General features: G+C 45.6%; 1 protein-coding gene across 4 annotated transcripts in view; it reads right to left on the bottom strand.

Annotated features, from left to right (window-relative positions):
* FAM135A (family with sequence similarity 135 member A) overlaps positions 1–24,771 on the bottom strand; it is a 141,715-nt gene that overhangs the window by 104,957 nt on the left and 11,987 nt on the right. For all 4 annotated transcript variants that reach the window (XR_016440409.1, XM_090034664.1, XM_090034657.1 and 1 more), the window contains exons 2-3: positions 15,137–15,222; positions 13,930–14,050 (exon numbers count right to left, since the gene is read on the bottom strand). Coding sequence is in view for 3 of the 4 variants with exons in the window: in XM_090034664.1 (XP_089890790.1) it covers positions 13,930–14,006 (77 nt within the window). In the remaining variant the exon portion in view is untranslated. The remainder of the gene's footprint in view (positions 1–13,929; positions 14,051–15,136; positions 15,223–24,771) is intronic.

The raw sequence follows: 24,771 nt of genomic DNA, 5'->3' as shown, positions 1-24,771 counted from the left end.
GCTAAAATTATCTGGGATTTGTATCTCTATAAAGGACCAAAAATTAAGTTGGAAAGATTTCCAAAAATTTATCAGGAAGAATACACACCTTAAGGAAGATATTTTCAATAAAATGGGAATCTACACAAGATGTTTATTGTGCGGGTGCCTAATTAACTGCACAGTACATGTCTCAGTGTCTACATGTGTGCTCCTATTAGGGTGCATGAAACTAATAAACTCTGCACTAAATACAAGTCCTACCCTGCTGCAGAGGTTTTTTTGTGCACAGCAGCAAACATGTAGATGCTGACCAGCTGGCTGGGGCACAAGGGTGCTTCAGTGCAGGGGCTACCTGCCAGCTATCCCTGTGCTGAAGCACCCACATGCCCCAGCAAGTCTCCCTGCAGCACAATGAACCTGATCAGAGCAGTCCCTGGCTGGCAGGCTGACACCCCGGCCCCCTGCCAGCCGGAGCTGCTGCAACCCAGCTCAATGTGCTGCAGTCCAGGAGCACCTGCTGATGACTGCCTGTGAGCTTCCCAAGTTTACTGCTGCCCCCCAGTGGCATATATAGATGTACCCACAGAAGGTATATAAGGAATGGATATAAAATGATGGACATTAAAAAAACAAAAAAAGAAACCAAAAGAAGCACTGTGTGTTAGAAGTAAAAAAATGTCAAAATAAAAACAGCCTCAAAATCAAGATTCACCAAAGGATATTAAGATAAAATGAAAAATATTTAAACTAATAATATTTAAATACTATTTTGAAAAATAAAAAAAACAGGTAAATAAGAGGACAGTGGGGCCACTATGCATTGAGACAGTGGCAGACATTACAGATAATCTAGGTGTGGTCCAAAATCTAAATAAATACCTTCTTTAGCCTTCAATAAGGATAATGACATCAACCATGAAGAAAAGATAGGAAGGATGATAGAAATTACCACAACAGATCTAGAAGCAAAACTCAAAGAACTTAATACATTCAAGTGAGAAGGGAAAAGATAATCTCTCTCCCAGAGTTCTGAAAGAGCTGGTACATATTAAAGGTCCTGTAACAACCACCTGAAGGGGGGTTCCAAAGAGGATGGAGCTAGACTGTTCTCAGTAGTGGCAGATGACAGAACAAGGAGCAGTGGTCTCAAGTTGCAGTAAGGGACGTTTAGGTTAGATATTAGGAAAAGCTCACTTACTAGGAAGGTAGTAATATACTGAGATAGCTTACTCAATGAAGTTATGGACTCTCCAACCCTGGAGGTTTTTAAGACCCAGACAGACAAAGCCTTGGTTGGGATGCTCCAGTTAGGGATAGTCCTGCTTTGAGCAGGGGGTTGGACTAGATGACCTCCTGAAGTCCCTTCCAACCCAAATTTTCTATGATTCTATGAGTAAGTACTTTTGAGTGAGCTATCAAACTGGAAAATAGAAGATTGGAGAATAGAAATGTAGTAGCTCCATTTATGGAGGTAGAGTAAGTGATCTAGATAGGCCTATTAATGAGGCCTCAAAAATATGCAAGGCTTCATAGTAAATTTGGAGAAAATTTGGAATAATTTAAGATAGAAAGCAAATATAAAAATACTATAAAATGTAACACGGTTTCATCAACGATCATGCCAGACCAACCTGATACCTTTACAAAGAGACCTAACAGATGCTCTACAGAAAGTAAATGCAGTAGATCTAATCTGGATTTTGGCAAAGCAGAGACAGAAAACCACATGGGAAATCATTACTGAAACTGGAAAAAGTAGGGGACTAGCAGAAGAAGAACAAGGTTCAAAAGATGAGGTGGGTAAAAAAAAAACAGGCCAAAAAGAAGACAGCAGTCTGGAGAGAGATTACTAATCGTGTTCCTCAAGCATCTGTCTTAGGTTCAGTCTTGTTCAATAATTTAATTTTTAAATTTGATAAAAGAAACAAGAATATGATGACACAAAGGTCAGAGGCACTGTCAACACAAATGAGGATATCATATGGAAAGAAATGGATGATCATGAGAATAAGAGTAATGGACACAGGATGAAATTCAATTGTAAAAAACCAAAATTTTGCATGTAGAAACTAATAAAAATTATTTGTGCTACAGGTTGGGGAACATCAGTTTTAAGTAACTAAAGAGAAGGACCTACATGTACAGGTTTCCCTCGCCAACCACTGGGATTAGGTTCCTGAAAGTTCCTGTGGTTGGCAAGACAAAAGGCTTATGGGGAAAGTGCCAGGTGGCGGGGAAAACCTGTACCAGTTAAATGTATGATGATCAAGAATACGGCCAAGAATGATCCCAGGATTTAACAGGCAAAGTTATTTTCAGTAGGGAGTGAAAATCATTAATGCCACTATATAAGACGCTGGTAACTTTATCTGGAATACCATCTAAAATTCTAGTCACCTTTGGTCAAGAACAATGAGCTCAAACTGAAACGGATGCAGGGAAGGATGCTAGCGTGATCAGACTAAGAGCTGGCTTTTTAATTTAGCAAAATGAAGGCTAAGGGGAAAAATGCTGCCTATAAGTATCTCATAAAGGAGAAAAAATATTCCAAACAAAGAATAATAGTAGTACAAAAACAAATGGGTGAAATTATAAATTACAGAAATTAAGAAATTAGAGAAACAGAAACTACGAAGAAGTTTTTAACAATCCATGAGGTTCTGAGACTTCCAATGCAGTAGTGAAAGAAAAACAAATTCTAACTAGGTTTAAGTTGAAGACTGATGTTTTATGTAAGGGACTTGACGGCCTGGTTTTCAATACCAAGGAGCAAGACCTTGACTCAGGGAGTCCCTTCCAATCTTACAGTCCTAAAATGTGAAACTCAGACACGCTAAATGTAAGTAGGTTCTCTTTTTTAATGTTCTGGAAAAAACCTGAAGCTTACCCAAACTCAAATCAGGAGAGCTATTCCTGCTAAGCATGAATAAAAAACATATAAAACCCAAGCAGTTTTTCACAGAATGTAGTTGTACTTTGTGTTAGCCGTACCTAACACATGGTTAGGTAGCAGGCACAGAAAAAGACAAGTGACAATCTTCACAAAGTTCAACCTTAATTACTAAGTGACCTAACAGCAATGGAGTGTATATCATAGTCTACTGTCTGGTAGCAGTACTGTGCTAGACAGCCAGCCATGCCAGCATGGCTTTGGCAAAAAATACTGATGCAGACAAAAAATAGTTAACGAAGCTCAAAATTTCTCTTTGCTGCTGAATCTGTCCTCTTATCTGCGGGAATGTAGAGATGGTTCTGTCCCTGATTCTGTATGGTAGACACTGTAGGATGTATAATTATGCTACTGTCTTTTGACAGAGGGTAAAACTTAAGAGGCATATGAAGATCTAACATGGAATCAGAGGAGTAATGTTAGCAAGTGGTTTCACTTCTACATTAGACTGTTTTCCCTTCGTCTCCTCTCTGTGTACTTCCTCTGGAGACAAATTCAGAATAGTTATTGCTTCTTTAAACATAGTGTTAAAATAAGCAGAAAGGGGGGAAAAAAGAATGGTTTACCCCCAAAAAACACTTCTTAATTTGGATGAGAATCTAAAAGCTGACTCTCCGCTCACAAGGAGTTTTGGGATTTAGACCATTTGTGAGAAACAAATGACACTTTGCACATCTTAAAACACCTTTGAAGACCATGGGTCTGCAACCTTCTGAAAGCTGTGGGCTGGAGCAGGCTGGGTGGCTTTGGCAGTGCATCAGCAATAGCTGGATTTTCCCTGTGCCTCTACCAGAGCCTTGCAGCTGAGAGCCGTGCCTGTGCCACTGCTGCTTTTCCCAGCCCACTGCTCCCAAGCTGCAATATGAATGCAGCTTCCAGCCAGAGGAGAGCAATATGAGCACAATTTTCAGCTCCTTTACCCTAGCACAGTCCCAGCAAAGGCAACCCATTTCAGTCAATGCTCCCACTCAGACACCAGACGATGAAGGCAACCAGGAGACTCACTTAACAGGCTTATTTCTTCTGGGTACAGAGGGGACTTAGAGGGACTCCTACCTTATTCAAAAGGTATTTCTGGACATGAAACAGACTCTACCCCCAGGGAACACCAGCTTCTAATGCTGGGGATTCAAAGGAAGTCCTTGTCACCTGCTACACTGGGAGACAGAGAGAAGCTGATCTGGCACGAAGTAGGCCAGAGCTAGTGAAGAGCTGGAACATTTGCTGCTGCTGCCGCCATTTCCCAGGAATTCTCTGGACACAGGGAGAAAGATCCGCCCTAGCCCAAGAACTTTACACTTCACATTTACACTTTACAATTCAGACATTCAATCAGCAAAGGCCATGGGGAAATAATTTCTAGCTTTTCCTTTCTTTTTACACTACTCAGTCACAATGAACTCTAGAAACTATGGAAAGAAAAGAAACGCTCTCTGCTTAAAAAGAAACGGAGAGTCTGAAGGCAGTCTTGAAACTGTTTTATTCTGTTTGTTTGTTTTTTTCATGATGCAACAGGGAAAAGCCTAGATGAAGCCGTCAATGCAGAACTGGGGCTCACTTAAGCCCCCTTAGACATTTACATTTCTTGTAGGACATACGAGAGTATGAAACATGCCACACAACAAAGCAATATGTTCAAGGATAAAAATGGCAGATCTGCAAAAAAAAGGCAGCTCCACGACAAAGGGGAGGGAAAGAGAGCAGCTGGCAAACTGTCAAGGAGACTTGCATCCCAGTTGCTGCTGGGCAAACCAATTCTAGCTTACTCATACACTCCTTGGGAGGAAAGGAAGTAGGGGGGTGCTATAAATCTCTGGTTCTCATTACTAAGACACGGTACTACAGTGATTCTCAACCAGGGTATCAGGGCACCCTGGAGTGCCACGAGCTCTTCTGAACAATGCCACAAAGTGTGAGGAGATAAATAGCTGTGAGGAGGCAAGTGCAAGCTCAAGCTAGTACATGCCTGGTTGCTGCCCCACTTCCACTACCTAGCCCTTCTGCAAAGAGTCAAGAACTGTAATCAACAGGTTTTGAAACTGGGTGGTGCGCAACTCATGACAGTTACAGAGGGGTGTCTGGAGTCAAACAAGAGGTGCCTTGAATCTAAGAAGGTCGAGAACCACTGCTTTATAGCATTAGATACCCACTGTCAAGAGAACAAATCTGAAGAATCTTGCTTGGCAACCTTTCCAATTAACAGCTGTACAACAGACATGGCAATTCTAGTTATGGTGTGAAGAGAAATACAAGCCCAACCAGCTTCTAGGCTACAGCTGTCCAACTGGCAGCCCAATCTGCATGCGGCCCATGAGGAGTTAAGTTGCAGACCCCTGCCTTCTGTCTAGCTGCCCCACTGCTCTGACTGCAGTAGTTCCGGGCTCCCTTCCACAGCAAAAAGACCGGTAAGATCGGGTCAGACCAAGGCAGCCCAAGAATGAGTAGAACAGAGCAAAGTACTCAAAGCTCACTCCAGCGTTCTGAGGGCAGCCTCCCAAATATAAGTTATGTGAGGGTGAGGACATACCTTGATCAACCAAAGCGGGAAGATGGGATGAGAGTCACTTGGGGGTACCACACATCCTATTACAGGGTGCCCATATGGGGCATGAAATGCAGCTGGGGGTTGCAGAGAACATCCACACAGCGCCCAGCGCCCCGGTGTAGCCTATGGGGTATGTGGCTGCCCAGGGATTACAAGTTAGACAGTCCTATTCTAGGCCAGACCAGAATAATGTGTCATATTGATAGTGGTGTCACAATGTTATTTCCCCTCTTTTCACTTTTCTTGATAACATCTCTCTGCTTCTCATTGCCTTCACTGATATTCTTACACTATTTTAGGCTAATTATTTTTTTTAAATTTTTAATGAAAATATCTTTTAATAAAATATGCTTAGGGAAAGGTAGGTCAATAATATTTTTAAAAAACAACTACTCTTAAACAAACACTTTAAAGACAAAACTGTAGACCAAATTCTCCCAGGACTTAACTGTATTTGTTTAAAACAAACGTGAAAAATACTGCTGCCTATTTTTAGCCTAGTCAGCCAGCAATTGTACAAAGGGACTTTGTACTACAGTACTAGATAATCAACAGTTTGGACATTTTGTTAAAAAAAAAAAAATAAACTACATGTATTATACTGAATAAAACTTCCTTCTCCGGGAAAGGAATCTGGGTATTTCATAATGGCTCCTACAAGAATATGCTGTATGAAATACAATACTAAGGTAACATGATATGTCAAACAGAAGCATACAGAAAGTTAGGACCCAGTTGTGGCTCTCAAAACAAATGTAACTCTGTCTTTTCTTAAAACACAGTATTTTGCATTATTAGATGTCTGTCAAGGCTTAGAAATCTGGAGCAGGACTGCCTATGTTTCAATACTAACCCCAAACCACAACCATTGAAATCAACAGAACCAGATAGACACAGCTTCAACCTGCTACAACATCAACCCTGTGACAAGGACAACAGAATTCCTCTGGCTGTCACCTATAGCTCTGTCACAACCCTGTTATATTTTGGGGGTTTGAAGAATGTCATGAATGTTTTCTTGTGTTTTACTGTACTGAGATGGCATGGGTGGCCCCATTAGAAAGCCCAAGTTATGTTACATCTGTTTATGTTACTTTTATTACAGTATAGATTATATTATGGTGTCTGTATATATCTTTATGTCCTGAATTACAGATAGCCTCCTAGCCTCAAATGAAATCACTCCAGAAACAGACTTTGTAACTCCAATTCTTACCAATCCATTGGTTTTCCCACAGACCCTGATGCCAGCTAAGTTCTGTCAAAGACCACATTATCACTGGAGCAAACAACACTAATAGCAACTTCCAAGGTTCCTTCACTTGCACATCTACCAGTGTCATATATACACCTGCTTACAGTGCCTCTCTTGTCTACTTTGGATAAGTGAACCCCATGTAACAGAATAAATGGACCCCAATCTAACATCACACACACAATCTTGTGGCAGAAAAGGCTTGGACATTCCCTGGACATAACCTGCTTGGACATCCCATTATGGACCTCAGAGCTTCTGTTCTGAAACACCAAAACTTCACAAACTGACTTGAACTCCAAACTGCAGAATAAAAAACCATCCACAGCCTGGATTGTGTTAAGAGACTCAGGATTCTTATCACATTACCTGGTCTGGCTTCTATAACCCCCATGCTGCTCACAGAGTTAACTGCCTTTTTGAAACTTACTAACCTATTCAACCCACTTATACCTATCTCCACAGAGTTCCCCTCCCCATATTCTTTGTATTTCAGTTCCCTTCTATTTAGAAACACTGCTTTATACAAGTCTAGTTACAGTATCTGATGAACCATTCTCTAAGGTGCTATACTCCCCTGCCTTCTGTCAAAAGCAGGGACTAGATCAGCCCCCCCACTGGGTCCCCCTCAGGTTCCAGGGGAGGCACACCTAGGCCAAGGGTTAGTGAGGATCTAGTCAGGGAACTTCTGGTGGGACTGGATGTATTTAAATCAGCTGGTTCGGACGATCTCCACCCCAGAGTGCTGAGGGAATTAGCTAACGTTATTGCGGGACCCCTGGCATGGCTTTACGAGCACTCGTGGTGCTCTGGTGTGGTGTCAGAGGACTGGAAGAGGTCCCGTGTGGTTCCCATCTTCAAAAAAGGGAGGAAGGAGGACCCAGGGAACTATAGGCCAATTAGTCTTACTTCGATCCTGGGTAAGCTTTTTGAGAGAATTATTCTGGCACATGTCCATGAGTGGCCAGCAGGGGAGATTATGCTTAGGGGCAACCAACATAGGTTCATTAGTGGCAGGTCCTGTCAGACCAACCTGGTGGCCTTCTACAACCAGGTCACCAAATCCTTAGATGCAGGGGTAGCAGTGGACATAGTCTTCCTGGACTTTCGGAAGGCCTTCGACACTGTCTCTCACCCCTTTCTCATTAAGAAACTGGGGGACTGTGGCATCGACACCTACACAGTCAAATGGGTCGCCAACTAGCTGGAGGGCCACACCCAGAGAGTGGTGGTGGACAGGTCATTTTCAACCTGGAGGGATGTGGGCAGTGGGGTTCCGCAGGGCTCGGTCCTCAGGCCCACACTGTCCAACATCTTCATCAGTGACTTGGACGAGGGGGTAAAAAACACCCTGTTCAAATCTGCTGACGACACTAAGATGTGGGGGGGATGTGGGCATGCTAGAAGGAAGGAATAGGCCACAATTGGACTTAGACAGGTTACAGAGGTGGGAAGATGAGAATAGGATGGGATTCAACACTGAAAAGTGCAAGGTGATGCACCTGGGGAGGAAGAACCAGCAGCATACCTACAGTCTGGGCAACTCCCTTCTCGTCAGTGCAGAGGCAAAAAAGGATCTTGGAGTCATCATTAATGCCACGACAAACATGGGCCGGCAGCGTGGGGAGGCAGTCAGGAAGGCCAACCACACCTTGTCGTGCATCCACAGATGCATCTCAAGCAGGTCCAAGGAGGTGATCCTCCCCCTCTGTGTGGCACTGGTCAGGCTGCAGCTGGAGTACTGTGTCCAGTTCTGGGCGCTGTACTTCAAGAGGGATGTGGACAGCATGGAGAGGGTCCAGAGAAGGGCCACTCGCATGATCAGGGGGCAGCAGGGCAGGCCTTACGAGGAGAGGCTACAGGACCTGAACCTGTTCAGCCTCCACAAGAGAAGGCTGAAGGGGAATCTAGTGGCCTGTTACAAACTAGTTAGAGGGGACCAGCAGGCATTGGGGGAGTCCTTGTTCCCCCAAGCACTAGCAGGAGTGACTAGGAATAACGGTCACAAGCTGGCAGAGGGTAGATTTAGGCTAGATATCAGGAGGCGCTACTTCACGGTCAGGGCGGCTAGGATCTGGAACCAACTTCCAGGCGAAGTGGTGCTGGCTCCTACCCTGGGGGTCTTTAAGAGGAGGCTAGATGTACACCTTGCTGGGGTCGTTTGACCCCAGTACTCTTTCCTGCCATAGCAGGGGGTCGCTATGGTGAGTGGCAGACGGTCTCCCGTGCCAGGGCTATTAACCATGTTGCGGCACCAGTTCCTCCTGTCCATCTGGAGAACAGGTACGAGGCCCTGGCAGCCCCGGAGGAGGAGGGAGCAGTGGAAGATACCAGGGAGGAGACTCTGCACACACAATGTCCTGTGCGGGCGGCGGGAGTCAAGAGGCCTAAGAGGAGGAAGCGTCGCGTCATCGTGATTGGTGACTCCATCCTGAGAGGTACGGAGGGCCCCATCTGTCACCAGGATCCCTCAGCACGTGAGGTCTACTGCCTGCCCGGAGTGAAGATTCAGGATGTGAAGGGGATGCTCCAGTCCATCATCCAGCCCACCGATTATTACCCCATGGTCCTTGTCCATGTGGGTACTAAACGATGCGGCCAGGAGAGCTCCTGATTGCCTGATGGAGGACTACCATGCTCTGGGAGGCGTGCTGAGGGAGATGGGCGCACAGGCGGTCTTCTCTTCCATCCTGCCAGTGAGCGGTCGAGGCAGACGCCACGAGATGTGCATAGCGGAGACCAACTGGAGGCTACAGGAATGGTGCTTCGAGGCGGGCTTTGGCTTCCTCAGCCATGACCGGCACATCGTGATGAGAGACATGCTGGGATGGGATGGGCTCCACCTTTCCCCTAAAGGTAAGCGTGTGTTCTCTTCCAGGTTGGTGAACCTCCTTCGGCGGGCTTTAAACTAGGCTCGTCGGGGGAAGGGGAAGATGAGGGCGGAGGAGACGATGAACTACCAGGCCCAGCAACAGCCAGCGAGCCCAGACCAATGGTCAAAAGGGAGAAACAGGTAAGTGATGGGGGACAGGGCATTGCTGAGACTAGGGGGTCAGTGGGCACAACCGTTGGAGGCCTCAAATGCCTCTACACGAATGCTCGAAGTATGGGGAAGAAGCAGGAGGAACTCGCCCTCCTCCTAGCTGTCACCAGCCCTGACATAGTGGGGATCACAGAAACATGGTGGGACTCATCGCATGACTGGGCGGTGAGTGTCAAGGGCTATAGGCTATACAGGAGGGACAGGATAGGAAGGAAAGGTGGAGGAGTAGCACTCTACATCAAGGAGGAATATACTTCCTCGTCAATTAGCAAGGGGGTAGAGGGGGGACACTCTGAGGTGCTCTGGGTTAGAGTAAAAGGCAGTCCAGGGTATAGAGACTTAACGGTGGGAGTCTACTATAGACCTCCCAACCAGGGAGAAGAGCTCGACCAGGAATTCTTAGGTCAGCTCACAGAGGCAGTGAGGGCTAAGGATGTGGTCATCATGGGGGACCTGAACTTCCCAGACATCTGCTGGGAAGAGCAGTCAGCCAAGTCTGACCGCTCACGTCGGTTCTTAGCCAGAGTGCAGGACCTCCATCTAACCCAGGAGGTGCACAGCCCCACCAGGGGAGACGCCTTGTTGGACCTGGTGCTGGCCACGGGTGACGACCTGGTGAGGGGGCTGCGGGTGATGGGCCATCTGGGAGACAGTGATCATCGCTTGCTGAAATTCACCATCCAGCGTAAGGTGGCAAAGGGCTGCAGCAAGGCAACTTTAGGAGGGCTGACTTCAACAAGCTAAGGAGGATCGTTGGGGAAGCGCTGAGGACCCAGAGGGGAAGGGAGCCAGATGTCCAAGGTGAGTGGTTGCTCCTTAAGGAGACGATCCTCCATGCCCAAAGGGAGGTAATCCCAACAAGGGTCAAAGGGAGCAGGAGGGCACATAAACCCCCATGGCTCACTAGGAGCATCCGGGAATGTCTCCTTGCTAAAAGGGAGGCATACACCCAATGGAGGGATGGGGTCATCACCAAGAAGGACTATGTTACAGTCGCCCGAGGATGTAGGGGGGCAGTCAGGAAGGCCAAGGCAGAGATGGAGATAGGACTAGCTTCCCGGATTAAGGACAATAAGAAGTCCTTCTTCAAATACATAGGGGGTAAAAAGAGGGTCCCGGGTAATGTGGGGCCCCTGCAGGACATGATGGGCAACTTAGTCGTCATGCCAGATGACAAAGCTAACATATTTAACGATTTCTTTGCCTCCGTCTTCCTAAGTAGGGACCAGTTCAGCCACCTCCCTGCTGGGCCCCCCTCGGGCCCCAGGAGAGACACGCCTGGGCCAGGGGTTAGCGAGGAGTTAGTTAGGATACTTCTGGAGAGGCTGGACGTGTTCAAGTCCGCTGCTCCGGACCATCTTCACCCTAGGGTTCTACAGGAACTGGCCGAGGTCATTGCGGGACCCCTGGCGCGGCTCTATGAGCACTCGTGGTGCTCTGGTGAGGTGCCGGAGGACTGGAAGAGGGCCAATGTGGTCCCTATCTTCAAAAAGGGAAAAAAAGAGGACCCGGGAAATTACAGGCCAGTTAGTCTTACCTCAATCCCGGGTAAGCTCTTTGAAAAAATTATCCTGGCACACATCCAGGAGGGCCTTGCGGGGGAATGCATGCTCAGGGGCAACCAACATGGGTTCATCAGTGGCAGGTCTTGTCAGACCAACCTGGTGGCCTTTTACGATCAGGTCACCAAATCATTAGACGCAGGGGTTGCTGTGGATGTTTCTGGACTTCCAGAAGGCTTTCGACACTGTCTCTCACCCTGTCCTCATCAAAAAGCTGGGAGACTGTGGTGTCGATGCCCACACGGTCAAATGGGTCGCTAACTGGTTGGAGGGCCGCACCCAGAGGGTGGTAGTGGATGGGTTCTTCTTGACCTGGAAGGACGTGGGCAGTGGGGTCCCGCAGGGCTCGGTCCTCGGGCCCGCACTGTTCAACATCTTCATCAGTGACTTGGATGACGGGGTAGAAAGCACCCTGTTCAAGTTTGCTGATGACACTAAGATGTGGGGGGATGTGGGTGCACTAGAAGGGTGCAATAGGCTACAAGCTGACCTTGACAGGTTGCAACGGTGGGCGGATGAGAATAGGATGGGGTTTAACACTGATAAGTGCAAGGTGTTGCACATGGGGAGGAAGAACCGGCACCACACTTACAGGTTGGGGAACTCCCCTCTTGCCAGCACGGAGACGGAAAAGGATCTTGGAGTCGTCATTGACTCCACAATGAACATGGGTCAGCAGTGTGGGGAGGCAGTCAAGAAGGCCAACCGTATCCTGTCATGCATCCACAGATGCATCTCGAGCAGGTCCAGGGAGGTGATCCTCCCCCTCTATGCGGCACTGGTCGGGCCGCAGCTGGAGTACTGCGTCCAGTTCTGGGCGCCACACTTCAAGAGGGACGTGGACGATATGGAAAGAGTCCAGAGGAGGGCCACTCGTATGATCAGGGGTCAGCAGGGCAGGCCTTATGAGGAGAGGTTATGGGACCTGAACCTGTTTAGCCTCCACAAGAGAAGGTTAAGGGGGGACCTTGTGGCCTGCTACAAACTGGTCACGGGGGATCAGCAGGTATTGGGGGAGTCCCTGTTCCCCCGTGTGCTGCCAGGAGTGACCAGGAATAACGGTCACAAGCTGGCAGAGGGTAGGTTTAGATTAGATATTAGGAGGTGCTACTTCACAGTCAGGGCGGCTAGGGCCTGGAACCGGCTTCCAGGGGAAGTGGTGCAGGCTCCTAGCCTGGGGATTTTTAAAAGGAAGTTAGATGAGCACCTTGCCAGGGTCATCTGACCCCGGTGCTCTTTCCTGCCAAGGCAGGGGGTCGGACTAGATGATCTACCTGGGTCCCTTCCGACTCTAGCTACTATGAAACTATGAAAATTGATGATCTGCTCAGATCCCTTCTGACCCTACAAACTATGAAACTATGAAAAAGGAATGAGAGGGCTTCCACACAAAGGAACAGATAGGAGGTCTGAGGGTCCTAATAAAAAAATAAATAAACAAGCTGGACCGCTCTCCATGCTAAGCCATAATTAAACTTGGCAGAATTCAGTTTTTATTTTTTAATAATTTTGACAGCTAAAATGAATGTTTATTTGAAAGCACTTCTTTTGATTTTTATCAATTTTAATTTTCAGGATTGTATGAAATTAGAGGTGTGGGGAACAAAATTTAGTAATGACTGTTACAGTATACTGTTAAAAGCTTTACAAAAATCACGTTAAAATATAAAAAGTAAAATACCCATGATCAATACCTGATCATGCAAGTAGTCAGCCAGGTTCGCCAGGAGTTTGGCCCCTGCCCCAATCGTGCAGGGGCCAGGGTGGGCTTGCCAGGAGTTTAGCACCTGATCCTCAGTTGGGTCCTGGGCAGAGCGAGCAGCTGGCAGCACTGGGCTTCCAGATGTCAACAACCCTGCCCCTCCAAACACAGCGCTACCAGCACAGCCTCCAGCTCTGAGCAATGCACAGGCATGGCTCCCCCCATCCTGCCTGCAGCAGCTGATGTGTGTGTGTGTGCACACACAGTGCCCCCTGCCCCAGATTTCCTTACCTCATCCTGATTTTTTTCTCATCCCCTTTCTATATATTTCAATGATTACCAACAGAAATATTTTTCCACCGATCTGTGTCAGGTGAAATCAATGATCAACAATGTTTATCAATAAAAATCAAATCTTTCCAAGCCTAGGCATAATGCACAGGGATAAATAAAAGAACAAGTGGAAGAGCTCATAAAGGAAGTGAGAGTCAAAATGATAAGCTAGAAAGATGACTACAGCAGCACCATGGTTTTAAATGGACTTGAAGAGAAAAAGTTGTAATAATCAAAGCCAGAGAGATTACAGCAGCTGAAATGTTAAAGGGTAGGAGCTGGGATAAGAACAAACTCCATTCAGAATCAGCAACATTTTCTCCCTCTCCAGGCAGCTCAAGTTTTATGCCCAAAGTACTTGAGACTGTGTTAATTTCTAGGAAGTAGCTGCTCTTCCCAGCTAACTTTGGTACGAAGCAGTATACAATTCTTGAGTCAATCTATAAGAATTAATAAAATATGGAGCAATGCTATACAAGTTAAGCATTATGGTTTTCCAATAACATCCATCCACTGCAATACAGTTTACCTTTATTTTGAGAGAAGGCAGTACCTACCCTCTTTGAAACAAATCCACATTGTAGAATTTGTGGAGCTCCACGGAGAATTCTACCATGGCCTGTACTTCACTCATTTTTATGAGGATTCAGAAGCCCAAACTTGTCACCACCTTAGTTACTGGAAACAGAAAAAATAAACTTTTTGAAACAAGAAACAAGACACGTCTTCTGGAACATAGTGATCTGGATGACACATAACCTTTTGAACAGACTCCCAAGTTTAGATGCAAAGAGATAAGCCGGTGCTGGTTGTCCACACTGCTTCTTATCATCATCCCCTTCCTACACCAACACATGCTTGGCCAGTATAGCAGTAATAATTTTGTAGTGGCTTAACTAGAGCAAGATGAGGAAAAAATTATTTTTTCTTGATACAGAAGTGTAAGGAAAGCTTTCTTTGGACAACACAGGTATGTCTACACAGGGCATTAATTTAGTTAATGTGTATTAAATCTAGTACCTTGACTGTGAACTACCAGGAAAATGCACGTTACCCTGTCTTAATGAGCATTAACTAAAGAGCATGGGGCACTTTTACATGTGCTCTGGGATTGCGTGTGGGGAGGATGCTTTAATCAGAGAGGCCCCAGGAGCCTTTTTGAGCCTTTTTTATGAGGATTTATCTTAATGAATAAAAAATCCCCACAGAAAAGGGGCAAAGGGTGGTACAGAGCTCACTGCACATGCACATGACAGGTGAAACCAGAGCTCTTAGCAGCAAAGAGGGGTGCAACCATACCACAATGTACCCTTCTCAATCAGCTCCTGGCATTATAAACAGGTTTTTGGCTGGACATTCATCTCCAAACAATCTGTCAATTGAACTGTAATGTCTCATGACCAACTGAAGTCAACACTTAAGTAAACATATATCAGCAAACCTGACAATGAAGATGAAATTAACCTTAGTGTAAAGGTCAGAACAAAGAGAGGGCTTTAGCCAAGTGCTATGTCTAGTTCTTTCCATATATACAAAATCTAAAGCAAATTTTAATATCTAACAGTATTTAACCACTGAAATTGAAAAATTGTACAAGGAATCCCAAGCGGTAACTAGAATGTCAGTTAAAGTCTATGATACACTAAGCGTCAAAATTCTGCTTTCACTTACAACTTTCTCTTTGGCCATTTCAGGACTTGTATGAAGAGTAGATTTTTTTAAAAATCATCTATAAATTACTACCAAAAGGATCTTTGCTCTCACCTCCACTTGTAAATAATCCATCTTAATACATGAAATAGCCAGTCTTCTATTTCTTCATTACTGCTATCAAAAGCATGTCGTTTGCACTAAAAGTAAATCAGATAGAAAGATTTTAGTAATGAAATCTCTTTGAGTAGGCATATAATAGATCTCTCCCCCCACCCTCCATCCCATCCCATTTCTTCCTGACACATCCTCATGTTTTTATTAATCCATTACCTACAAAATATTAGTAAAGTGTAAATTTAGCTCTATTTCATGCTTAAATTATGAAGTATTTTAAATGCAAGAAAAAATCCTGTCAAAGCCTTTTATTTGCCTGATACGTTTTGGATTTCTGGGAGGCAATATACCTGTTTCAACACACGTAAGATTACTTTCCTTTTATAGAAATAATTTTAACAACTCAAACAGAGAAAACAGATCTTTTACAAATGAAAACCAAAATTACTTCAGTAGGTTGTAGAGATGAGTAATTAAACTTCTGCTGCCCTTCCATGTCTTTCTGAACCAGAAAGTGTCTAAAGCAGGCCTGGGCAAAATATGGTTTATAGGCTGAATTCAGCCAACCAGACCATTCTATCCGGCCCGCAGGGCCCCTCCAATAAACAAATATTACAATTATTGTAATAATAATTATTACAATTATTATTATTATGGCTGCCCCTCTGAAAGCCAGCAGGAGGCAGGTTTTCAGAGGTCTCACACCACTGGACCAAGCAGACTCTGTGCTTCCACCTCCATGGGGCTCCCAGCACTTCAACTGGGAGTCCAACGAGGAGGCAATGAGCGCGATGGTGGGTGATTGGACAACTGGTGAGTGGAGAGGGGAGCTCCTACCTGCACTGGTAGCAGGGAGCCCGCCCAACCCAATGGCGCATGTATATGTGGGTGAGTGTGGGGAGTGCATGTGGGGAGTGCGTGTGGGTGAGCCACATACCCATGGCCCCTTTCATGGATCCCTTCACTCCTTCACAACCTGCTCCACAAACCCCATACCCACCCAGGCCCCCACAAACTCCACACACATATACCCCACACCCACGCAGGGGCAATGCATAGGGGATGCTTTTACTGCAAGTAAAATTGGTGCCCCCAGCCAATGGGATTGGCCACTGGGGGACGCTCCCCACCACCCAGTCGCTGACTGGTGTCGGGAGGGGGGGGGGGGCGGGGCACATGCCCCCCTGACTCAAGAGGCACCAGACACCCACGTACCCACACACAATACACAAAAGACTTTATTTTGAGCTATTATGCAATCACCTCTATATATGCTATGCAAACACGTAAATTAGGATAAAATATTTTTTGAAATAAAATCAAAATACGTTATAGTAGATGTTTGATTTTTAGTATACGATTTGGTTTTTTTTCCAGTTCCAAGATGGCAAACCCCCCTCCCAAAAGGAGTATTTCTAGGGGTAATGAGAGGGACATCTGGTGGCAAAGGGCAGGGATTAGGGGGTGGAACTTCCAGTCCCAAGACAGCAGTTGGGGCAGGGCACCTATCAAGGAGAAGGGTTACACTTGTGGCCCTTGACAGCTGGAGGGTTGCAGAAGTTGTTAAGTGGTTCTCTAGCCAAAGTAATTGTCCACCCCTGGTATAAGGGCATGTACACACATGACACTTAAAATTCTTTAAATGTGGTTTAAACCTGAAATAATCAAATAAACAAGCTTGTTAAACCAGTTTAAAGCTACTCAGAGCAATTCAAAATTGTACCTGGAAAATTAAGTAAAATTTGAACTGGGTGTGCTGTGAACCACTGCAGTCTTGAGTGCAGACACGAAGCATTCCAAGATCAGTTAGGTCCTCTAGGCATCCCATACTGCATTGCTCTCTATCCCCTCCCCCCGACTGCTGCAGATTGGCTGCTCTGACAGCCAGAATGCCACTGCCTCCCTTTTGTTCGTTCTGTTGGCACTTTTTTTTTAAAAATCAACAACTCTCTTTGACTGCTGGTTCAATAAAAGCAATATTTCTAAAAACCATCTTTGCCTTCACTCCCAACTCGACTATAACTAGAGACCTCTCTAATTTGTAGTGACTGCTTACCAAATTTGTAGGGAGCATACAGGGCCCGGCAGACATATTGTGGGCAAAGTGCTGCAGCCCGTCCCACACCTGGGTGGCCAAGGGGCCGTGTGGCCCCACCTCTCTCCACTAATTGTCTATGAGGGCTGCCAGCCCCACCTCTCATCACCGATTGGTGGAGAAGGATGGGCCTGCATGACAGGCAGCCCTCACACACAATCAGCAGTGAGGGGCAGGGGCGGCAGCCATCTTGCCAGCAGCCCTTCAAGTTAGCAGCCCCCACTTCCCCGTTTTCTGCCCCAGCAGGCTACCACAGCACCCTGAGAACTGCTGGCATCCTCTAAGGAGCCAGCTTTTGGGGATGAGAAGGCTACCCCCCCCTTGATTTCATGGGCAATGCCAAATTTCACAGAATCCAAAAATTTAGTGCCTTCACAATAAATAGCGAAGTGGCCAATGCAGTCTGGCAAGTGATTATGTTCACTTTAAATGCATTTAACGCCAATTACAAAAGTCAAGACAAGGGTCTAGAAACAGTGAATTAAAAAAAAAAATCTATCAGAAATAGATTTCAAAATTCCAGAGCCTAGAAAATAACAGCTTTATAAAGGGCAAAGCCTCTCCTTTCAAGCTTCCTATTCCATTACTAGTATGAGAACACTACATTGAGACTTGTGTGACAAGTTTGAGAGAGATTAGAGAACCTATAAGAGGGGTGGGCAATTATTTCAGATGAAGGGCTACTTAATGAGTTTTGGCAAGCCATCGAAGGCCACATGACAGGCAGTGGGGGGCAGTTAAATATGAATTTTCTAAATTTTTTAGGGGCAGGTAGAATGGCCTGGCGGGATACATCCGGTCCGCCGGCCACATTTTGCCCACCCCGACCTATAACAAAGAGTTTGCATATTATGATCACAACTGGTTTTAAATAGCCACTTTAGCTTTTAAAGAGAATATTTATATAGAGAATTTATTTCATACTGTAAAAATTAACATCTTCCAAACTAAGAAACTGGTTGTGTCACCCCACCTCTATTTTATTCATTAAAATTAGTTACATTTATTCTTGACAGTCCTGGAGAGCCATAAAAGCTTTGAGGGGAAAAAAGTTTCCATTGTAGCCCTATTTATCAGAGCTGCTAGCCAAGTTCTAGTGACAGCATTTTATTTGTGAACTAGTGTACTCTTTATAAATCTCCTACAGTATCACTTTAAGAGCAAAATCAAGTTTACAGTGAAAACTATTGGAGGGTAAAAAACAAACAAACACATAGTCCCTCAACAGCATTTAAAATAGCACAAGATCAAAACGAAGTAGGTCTGGAAGGGACTTATCCTTCTTCATGAAGTCATTTAGTCCAGCCCCCCATAACAGATTTATTTGTTCTTAAACAAAATTTGATTGTACCTCCTTCAGGCCAAATACAAAACAATAAATGCAAAATTTAAGATTAAGACTAGTTAATGGAACACCAAGCTCTTTTATACTATAAATGGTTGAGAATTAATACGTATAGTTTAATGGGGAAGCTGCTGACAGGAATTACAAGAAGAATTTCATTCTGTCCGAAGTCTAAAATTGAGATCAGAAAAGGTCCTTGCTGAGATCCTACATCTTAACTCATCTCATGGATATCCTCAGAATTTAATCTGCACTTCATACTTGCACATGGCAAGCAGTCACAGGGTACAAAATAACATTTGTTTAAATTTCATGCATGGACTTGTGCCTTGATCTCATTAGGTGAAAAGCAGTTCTCATTAACATAAATTAATTTAGTGTTATAAAGCTCCGCAACTGCTCTGCATGTCATTACCCTGTATTTACTTCATGAACCGGAATACTGAAAAGAGTAAGTCAAGAGCTGTTGGCTACTTTCCCCAACAAAAGCAAACCTACTGGTAAAAATGTCAAGTTTTATTAAGAAAATGCAGAGCATTTGTTACCAGATTTATGTCAAAGTATAGTTATTCCTCAAAGATTAAAAAAAATATATAAATCATACAAAATGAAACCATCTGTAGATTAAACATAGGATTCCACCAACATTTATATAGCCTATATAGTAAACCACCACCTTTTGGTATCTGCCTTGAGATACCAATAATTTTTTATTCTTTAGGTACTAGCAGACTTTTAAGCAAGAAGCAAGGATTGTTGTGGGTGATATCTTTTATTGGACCAATTGCATAATTAGGAGAGACTTAGACAAGCTTTTGAATGCAATGCTGTTTTCATCAGATTTAAGCACCTGAAAGACTAAATCTATCGCAACCACGCAGTTTCCAATGAGAGATCACATACAGCAATATTGTCCCTCACATAATTCCTGGACCATCACAGCTACATTACTCCAACACTATCAGAGCAACAGGCCAGATTCTCACTCAGTTAGCCTAAACATTCAATCCAACTGATGGAAGCAGATGTCTGCACCTGTGTGAAGTCCCTTGATTTCAGTGGGAGATTTACAAAGAAGCAAAAAAATCTATGCGTATAGATGTGACAGCAAAGGACCTGGGCCTTACTATTTACTTCTCAACATTCAGTGTACTCAGTCATGCTCAACAGATTTTGAGTTGCCTGTATAGAAGTGAAAATCTTCAATAAATTGTTAATTTAACTGTCTTCTGCAATTTTACTTTCACAATTTTCCACCATTTTTATAACACAAAAAAGGACATATCCCTTGCTACATATTTCAGCCTTTTATAGATTCAACTTACAACACTTAGTTACGAGTTACAGTAGTTCCATAGTTTCAACTTTTGTATCCCACTGTTTTTAGTATTCATTTGGTACAATCAAACTTCCTAGCATTATCTGTCCCCATCTGTCCAAATCTTCAATCAGCTTTTAATTTAGAACTGGGAGAGGCCAATCTCCAGCCCACATGCCACAAAGTGGCATGGGCAGCTGCTGTATGTGGCAGGTGAGCTCCAGCCATTCAGTAAAGGGAAGCAAGGAGAAGACCTTGGAGGAGGTATCAGATGTCACTGCCAAGATCCAAGTTGACCCCTCCCTGATCCTGCAGCTGCTGATGATTTCAGGGATTTAAATTCTCATTCACCATATAAAACTGCAGTGGCTACAAGGCCAGGGAAGGGTTAACTTGGCTCTTGGCAGTGACACCTCCTCTTACAACAGTGTCTTGCTCCTTCCTGCTTCCTTCCACAGAGGAAGAAAATTTCAAGTAAATATATTTTACTTTAAAGAGTAAGGAGAGCTCTGTATCATGTTGTTAGTACAGCTCTTGGTAAAGTATAACAAAACAGCTGTTCTCTTTGTTTTCCAATACCTCTTCTACCCTGACACTTCTGAAGAAAATTGAAAAAAAAGGAAAAACAGATTATGAGTGGGAACTATCTACAGAAGATGAGACTGGCTGAGGTGGTTTTGTTCCCCTCATCTCCAAGTTTTCATTCCCTATATTTCAATCTGTTTTCCTTACAAACTGCAGCCAAACACATTTTGTTCTACTTCCTATGTCTCTATCTGCATTCTTCCTAGGAAATGTGCTTTCCTAGTTTTACGTGTTTGCTTAAAATAAATACAGCTTGCTCCCCTGACTTCTCTGTGACCTCAAGGCATGGATAAACTTATTTCCTCCCTTTCTGTTTTTTTGTTGCACGCTCTGTTCATCTTGCTACCATATGTTCCATGTATTGTTTTGGATGGAACAGAATTAACAGGGCGGAAATTATTTTACAAGTATTAAGAAAACTAAATTTACTTTACAAAGTATATACTGCTGTTTTTGTTAGAAACGAGAGCATATGTTTGATTTCTATTTCATATATCAAAACAAAAAACCCTTATCGGCCACATCCAGACGAGGAAGCACATGCCTGTTGCAGCGTCTCAAAGTAGTTTGAGATGCTGCAGGAGGCACGCTAGAAACAAAAAAATGTTCCCCGCGCTGCATATTTGCAGTGTGGACTATAAGATTGATAGTGGGAGATCCTGGTATCAAAAAACAAAACAAAAAAACCTGCAGGAAAAAAGCGGTGCATGGTGTGCTCCTAGAGCATACCTTGAAGCAACCAGAGACAGGGCCTCCAAAGAGACGCTCTGGCACTCGGCCAAAGCATTTCTATGCCTGTTGTGTGCCCCTGCTACTCCAACACTGCAGCATGCTGGAGCAAATAGAAGCAGGGCAAGGCTGGCAGCAGTGGCTCAGACCCAGGCAGTGTCCCCAGTAAGCAGGGTTGTGCGGGTTCCCTACCTGCCTGCACAGCACACAGTCCCCCTGCAGCAGCAGCAGACCATCAGGGATCCTGTAGCCTGCTGCAGGCAGAGATGCCCGCCAGCTCCCCATGGCACATGGCGCTGACCCAGCCCAGCCCACTGACGTGCACCCTCAGGAAAGACTGAGCCAGTTCTTGCTGTCACCCAACACTGCAGGCAAGAGCTGTGCACCATCAAGCCAAAGCAGCTCCTGCCTCTAGTGGTTCATGGGGCACATGCCTGGCCCTACGGCACACAGCTCCTGCCTGCGATGTTGGGAGCCCCGGGTGACAGCAAGAGCTGGCCTGGTCTTGTCTGAAGGCGTGTGCCAGTGGCGCAGCCAGGTCAGCGTCATGCGCCACATGGAGCCCCTAAGTATCAGGTGGCTCCATACACTGCTAGGGGTCTCTGCCTACAGTGGGTCACAAGTGTCCCCATGGCCTGCTGCTGACTGCTGCTGCTGCTGCATGCTGCATCATACACCCACCCTCCCATACCTCTTCCCCCCCAAACCCCACATCCTCCCCCAACATATCACACCCTGCATGCCCAGCTGCCAAACTATATGGGACCTGTTGGCAGGAGCCATGGCAGCAGGGACAACTGCCACACTGTAGCTCTGCCCTGTCCCCACACCAGTGCTGGGACATGCAGGCTGAGCCTGGGGGATAGCAACTGTTCCCCCAGGAACCACTTGGGGGTGTGACAGGCTGGGAGGAGAGGTGGAGATAGCAGCAGGGGTGTGTGAGAGAGAGGGAGAGATGGGGGCTGGAGATAGGGAAGCGCTCTGGGTAGGAGAAGCCACCACAGCTGGGCTTGGAGCCTAGAAGGGAAGGGGCTTGCCCAGCCCAGTCCCTGAGTCCCAGTTGAGGGCCTCCCAGGAATGGCATGGGGATTGCTGGGGCCTGGGCACAGGTGCAGGGAAAAGAACAGTAACGGTTGGCACTGCTCATAGCCACAAAGCAGTGGGTGAGACAGCTGTAGCTGGACTCATGTCTTGGTGCTGGGACGGAGCTGCTGCTAGGAGAGAGCTAGTGGGCGGCAGGCAGGAACTGTGGGTCAGGAGTGAGGGGCAGGGACAGGGCACTGGCATCCCAGTGCAGCTCAGTACCTCACATCCTGGTGAGCAAAAGGGAAGGGGCAACTCTGATTTTTCTGTGATAAAAAAAGCCAAAAGCAAACGCCAAAGTGTATATTTGGGATTCATTTTATGATGATGATAGAGGCACTGGTAGGCTTCCAAATTGCTTTAAAATTATAAGTACTGTATATCAATGAGACATTGCCCAACTGATCTCTCTATATATAGTGGCATTTCATTTTAATCACGGAAGAATGCGGTTTGGGTTTTTAAATGAGATAATTTGGGGTTTATCAGAGAATTTGCAATTTTTAAACAGGGAACACCCAGATCCCTGCTGGTGAGGCAAGTGGTGGGGACCCAGCCGGAAGAGCCTGCCCACGGCTGGCACCGGGAACCCAGCTGGAGGGAGGATGATGTGGCTGACCTCCTGGTCATTTGGGGCTAGGAGGACATGCTTTGACAGTTCAAAGCAGGCCACCACAACAAGCACATCTTTCAGGCAATCGCTTCCCAGATAGCAGAGCAGGGGCACCAGAAGACATGACAGCAGTGCCACACAAAGGCAACTGTGCAGTCATGGGAAATTGGCAGCTGGCCCATAGATGCAGGAGGATCTGCTGCAGTGCCCATACCACAGACCAGGCAGCTGTGTGGTCCCTGTCTGGGTCTGGCAAGTGTGCAGCCATGGGGCTGCAAGTCCATGGGGATGGATGTTGTTGCAGGCGGCAGCAGGTCACAGCCAGGCAGCAGCCCCCACTGCCACAGTGCTGCAGTGGGTAGAGGATGCAGAGGCCATTCTAGTTTAGGGCTGCTTCCACAGTCCAGCTGGCACAAGGGGCTAGTACCTCCAGATACCAACTGGCTGGGCCTCATAAGATCTCAAGGGCAAGCAGCCCTCAGCTGCTTGCCAGGGAAGCTTTCTATACGGCTGGGGGCAGCACAAGTGCTGGCCCCAGCCTCTAGCTCCCCTGGCTGAAGATCTGGGAGGAGCTGGACCAGGTCAGCTTGCCCCAAGTGGCACAATTTGCCCCACACCAAAGTGCACCAAAGCACGAATTTGTGCTGCTGCTATTTGAGCTTCTCCAAGCACACATGCATGTGCGTATGCACTCACAGTTCTCAATATGGCATGTTTTGAGATATCTTTATAATCACTCCCCCCCCACCCCAGAACAACTTTACTAAAAAGTTATTAATACAATGGCAATACCAGCAAAAGAGCGTCTGCATGGCTCTGATTCAGCAAAACACATAAGCAAGCATTTATTTAAGAGATGCAGTTAAGCACATGCTTAACTCACACATACTTCACACTTAACCCTTTTCCTGAATTAAGGCCACAGGACATGACTGTGGAAACATTTGCCCCAGGTAGTCATTACTCACAGAAATAACCTGATTGTAAGCAATAGGACTACTCACACAAAGGGTGATGCATACGAGCATAAGACTAAATAGGGTCTCCCTGGCCATCAAATCCAGCCCACCTATTCACAAGCACTATTTAACCATAATCTTAATTTATCTACTCCAACACTTCACGTTCACCAGTCACAAAATACTCCATGGAAACAAAATCAAAAACTTCTTACTGATACTCCAAAGGCAATAACAGGGGAGACAACAGTGCCAGTAATGCCCTGCTACTGCAGGGAAGTTATTCACATAATATAGTACCACCTTATTACAACAAACCCGCGTGAGATTGGCAGAAAAGTTTACCAGAAGATGGTATTCATTATAATAGCATTAGTCAATTTGCTGCATCATGGCAATGAAAAAAAAAATAGTTCCTACTGCTGAGAGAGGGGTTGTAATAATGAAGTCAGACTACATAGATTCAGATGATCCTAGGAAAAGGACCATGCCACATGTTACACAAGAAAGCAAGAGCCTCAGAAGTCCTTATCAATCTGACCTGCGGAGAATAAGAACATCCCTGGCCCAATCTAATGATAAATTTGATTCTAAGCAAAAGAACAAGACCCTCCACCCAGATCATAGAAAGTTTTCCAAGTACTAACAGAAGTACCAGCACGTCAGTCAAAACTCTGAGCCCAATCCAATGCTTCAGAGGAAAGCCAAAAAACCCCAAAAAACCCATCATGGAGACCAAAAAAAGACATTCATGGCGGGAAAAAATGCATTCTTGATTCCTACAAGCATCAGCAGGCCTAATGCAGCAGAGACCAACCTTTTTGGCAAGTATGTGACAGACTGCCACAAATTAGTCGTGTGTCCTCCCCAAGTAGCACTCCAATTCCTTTCCTGGTTTACCCAAT

The sequence above is a fragment of the Crocodylus siamensis genome, chromosome 1 (genome assembly GCF_052110815.1).
Source record: "Crocodylus siamensis isolate JL-2025a chromosome 1, ASM5211081v1, whole genome shotgun sequence".
Taxonomy (NCBI): Eukaryota; Metazoa; Chordata; order Crocodylia; family Crocodylidae; genus Crocodylus; species Crocodylus siamensis.
The sequence above is the reverse complement of the archived record's forward strand: the minus strand, read 5'-3'. Positions and strand labels throughout refer to the sequence as shown.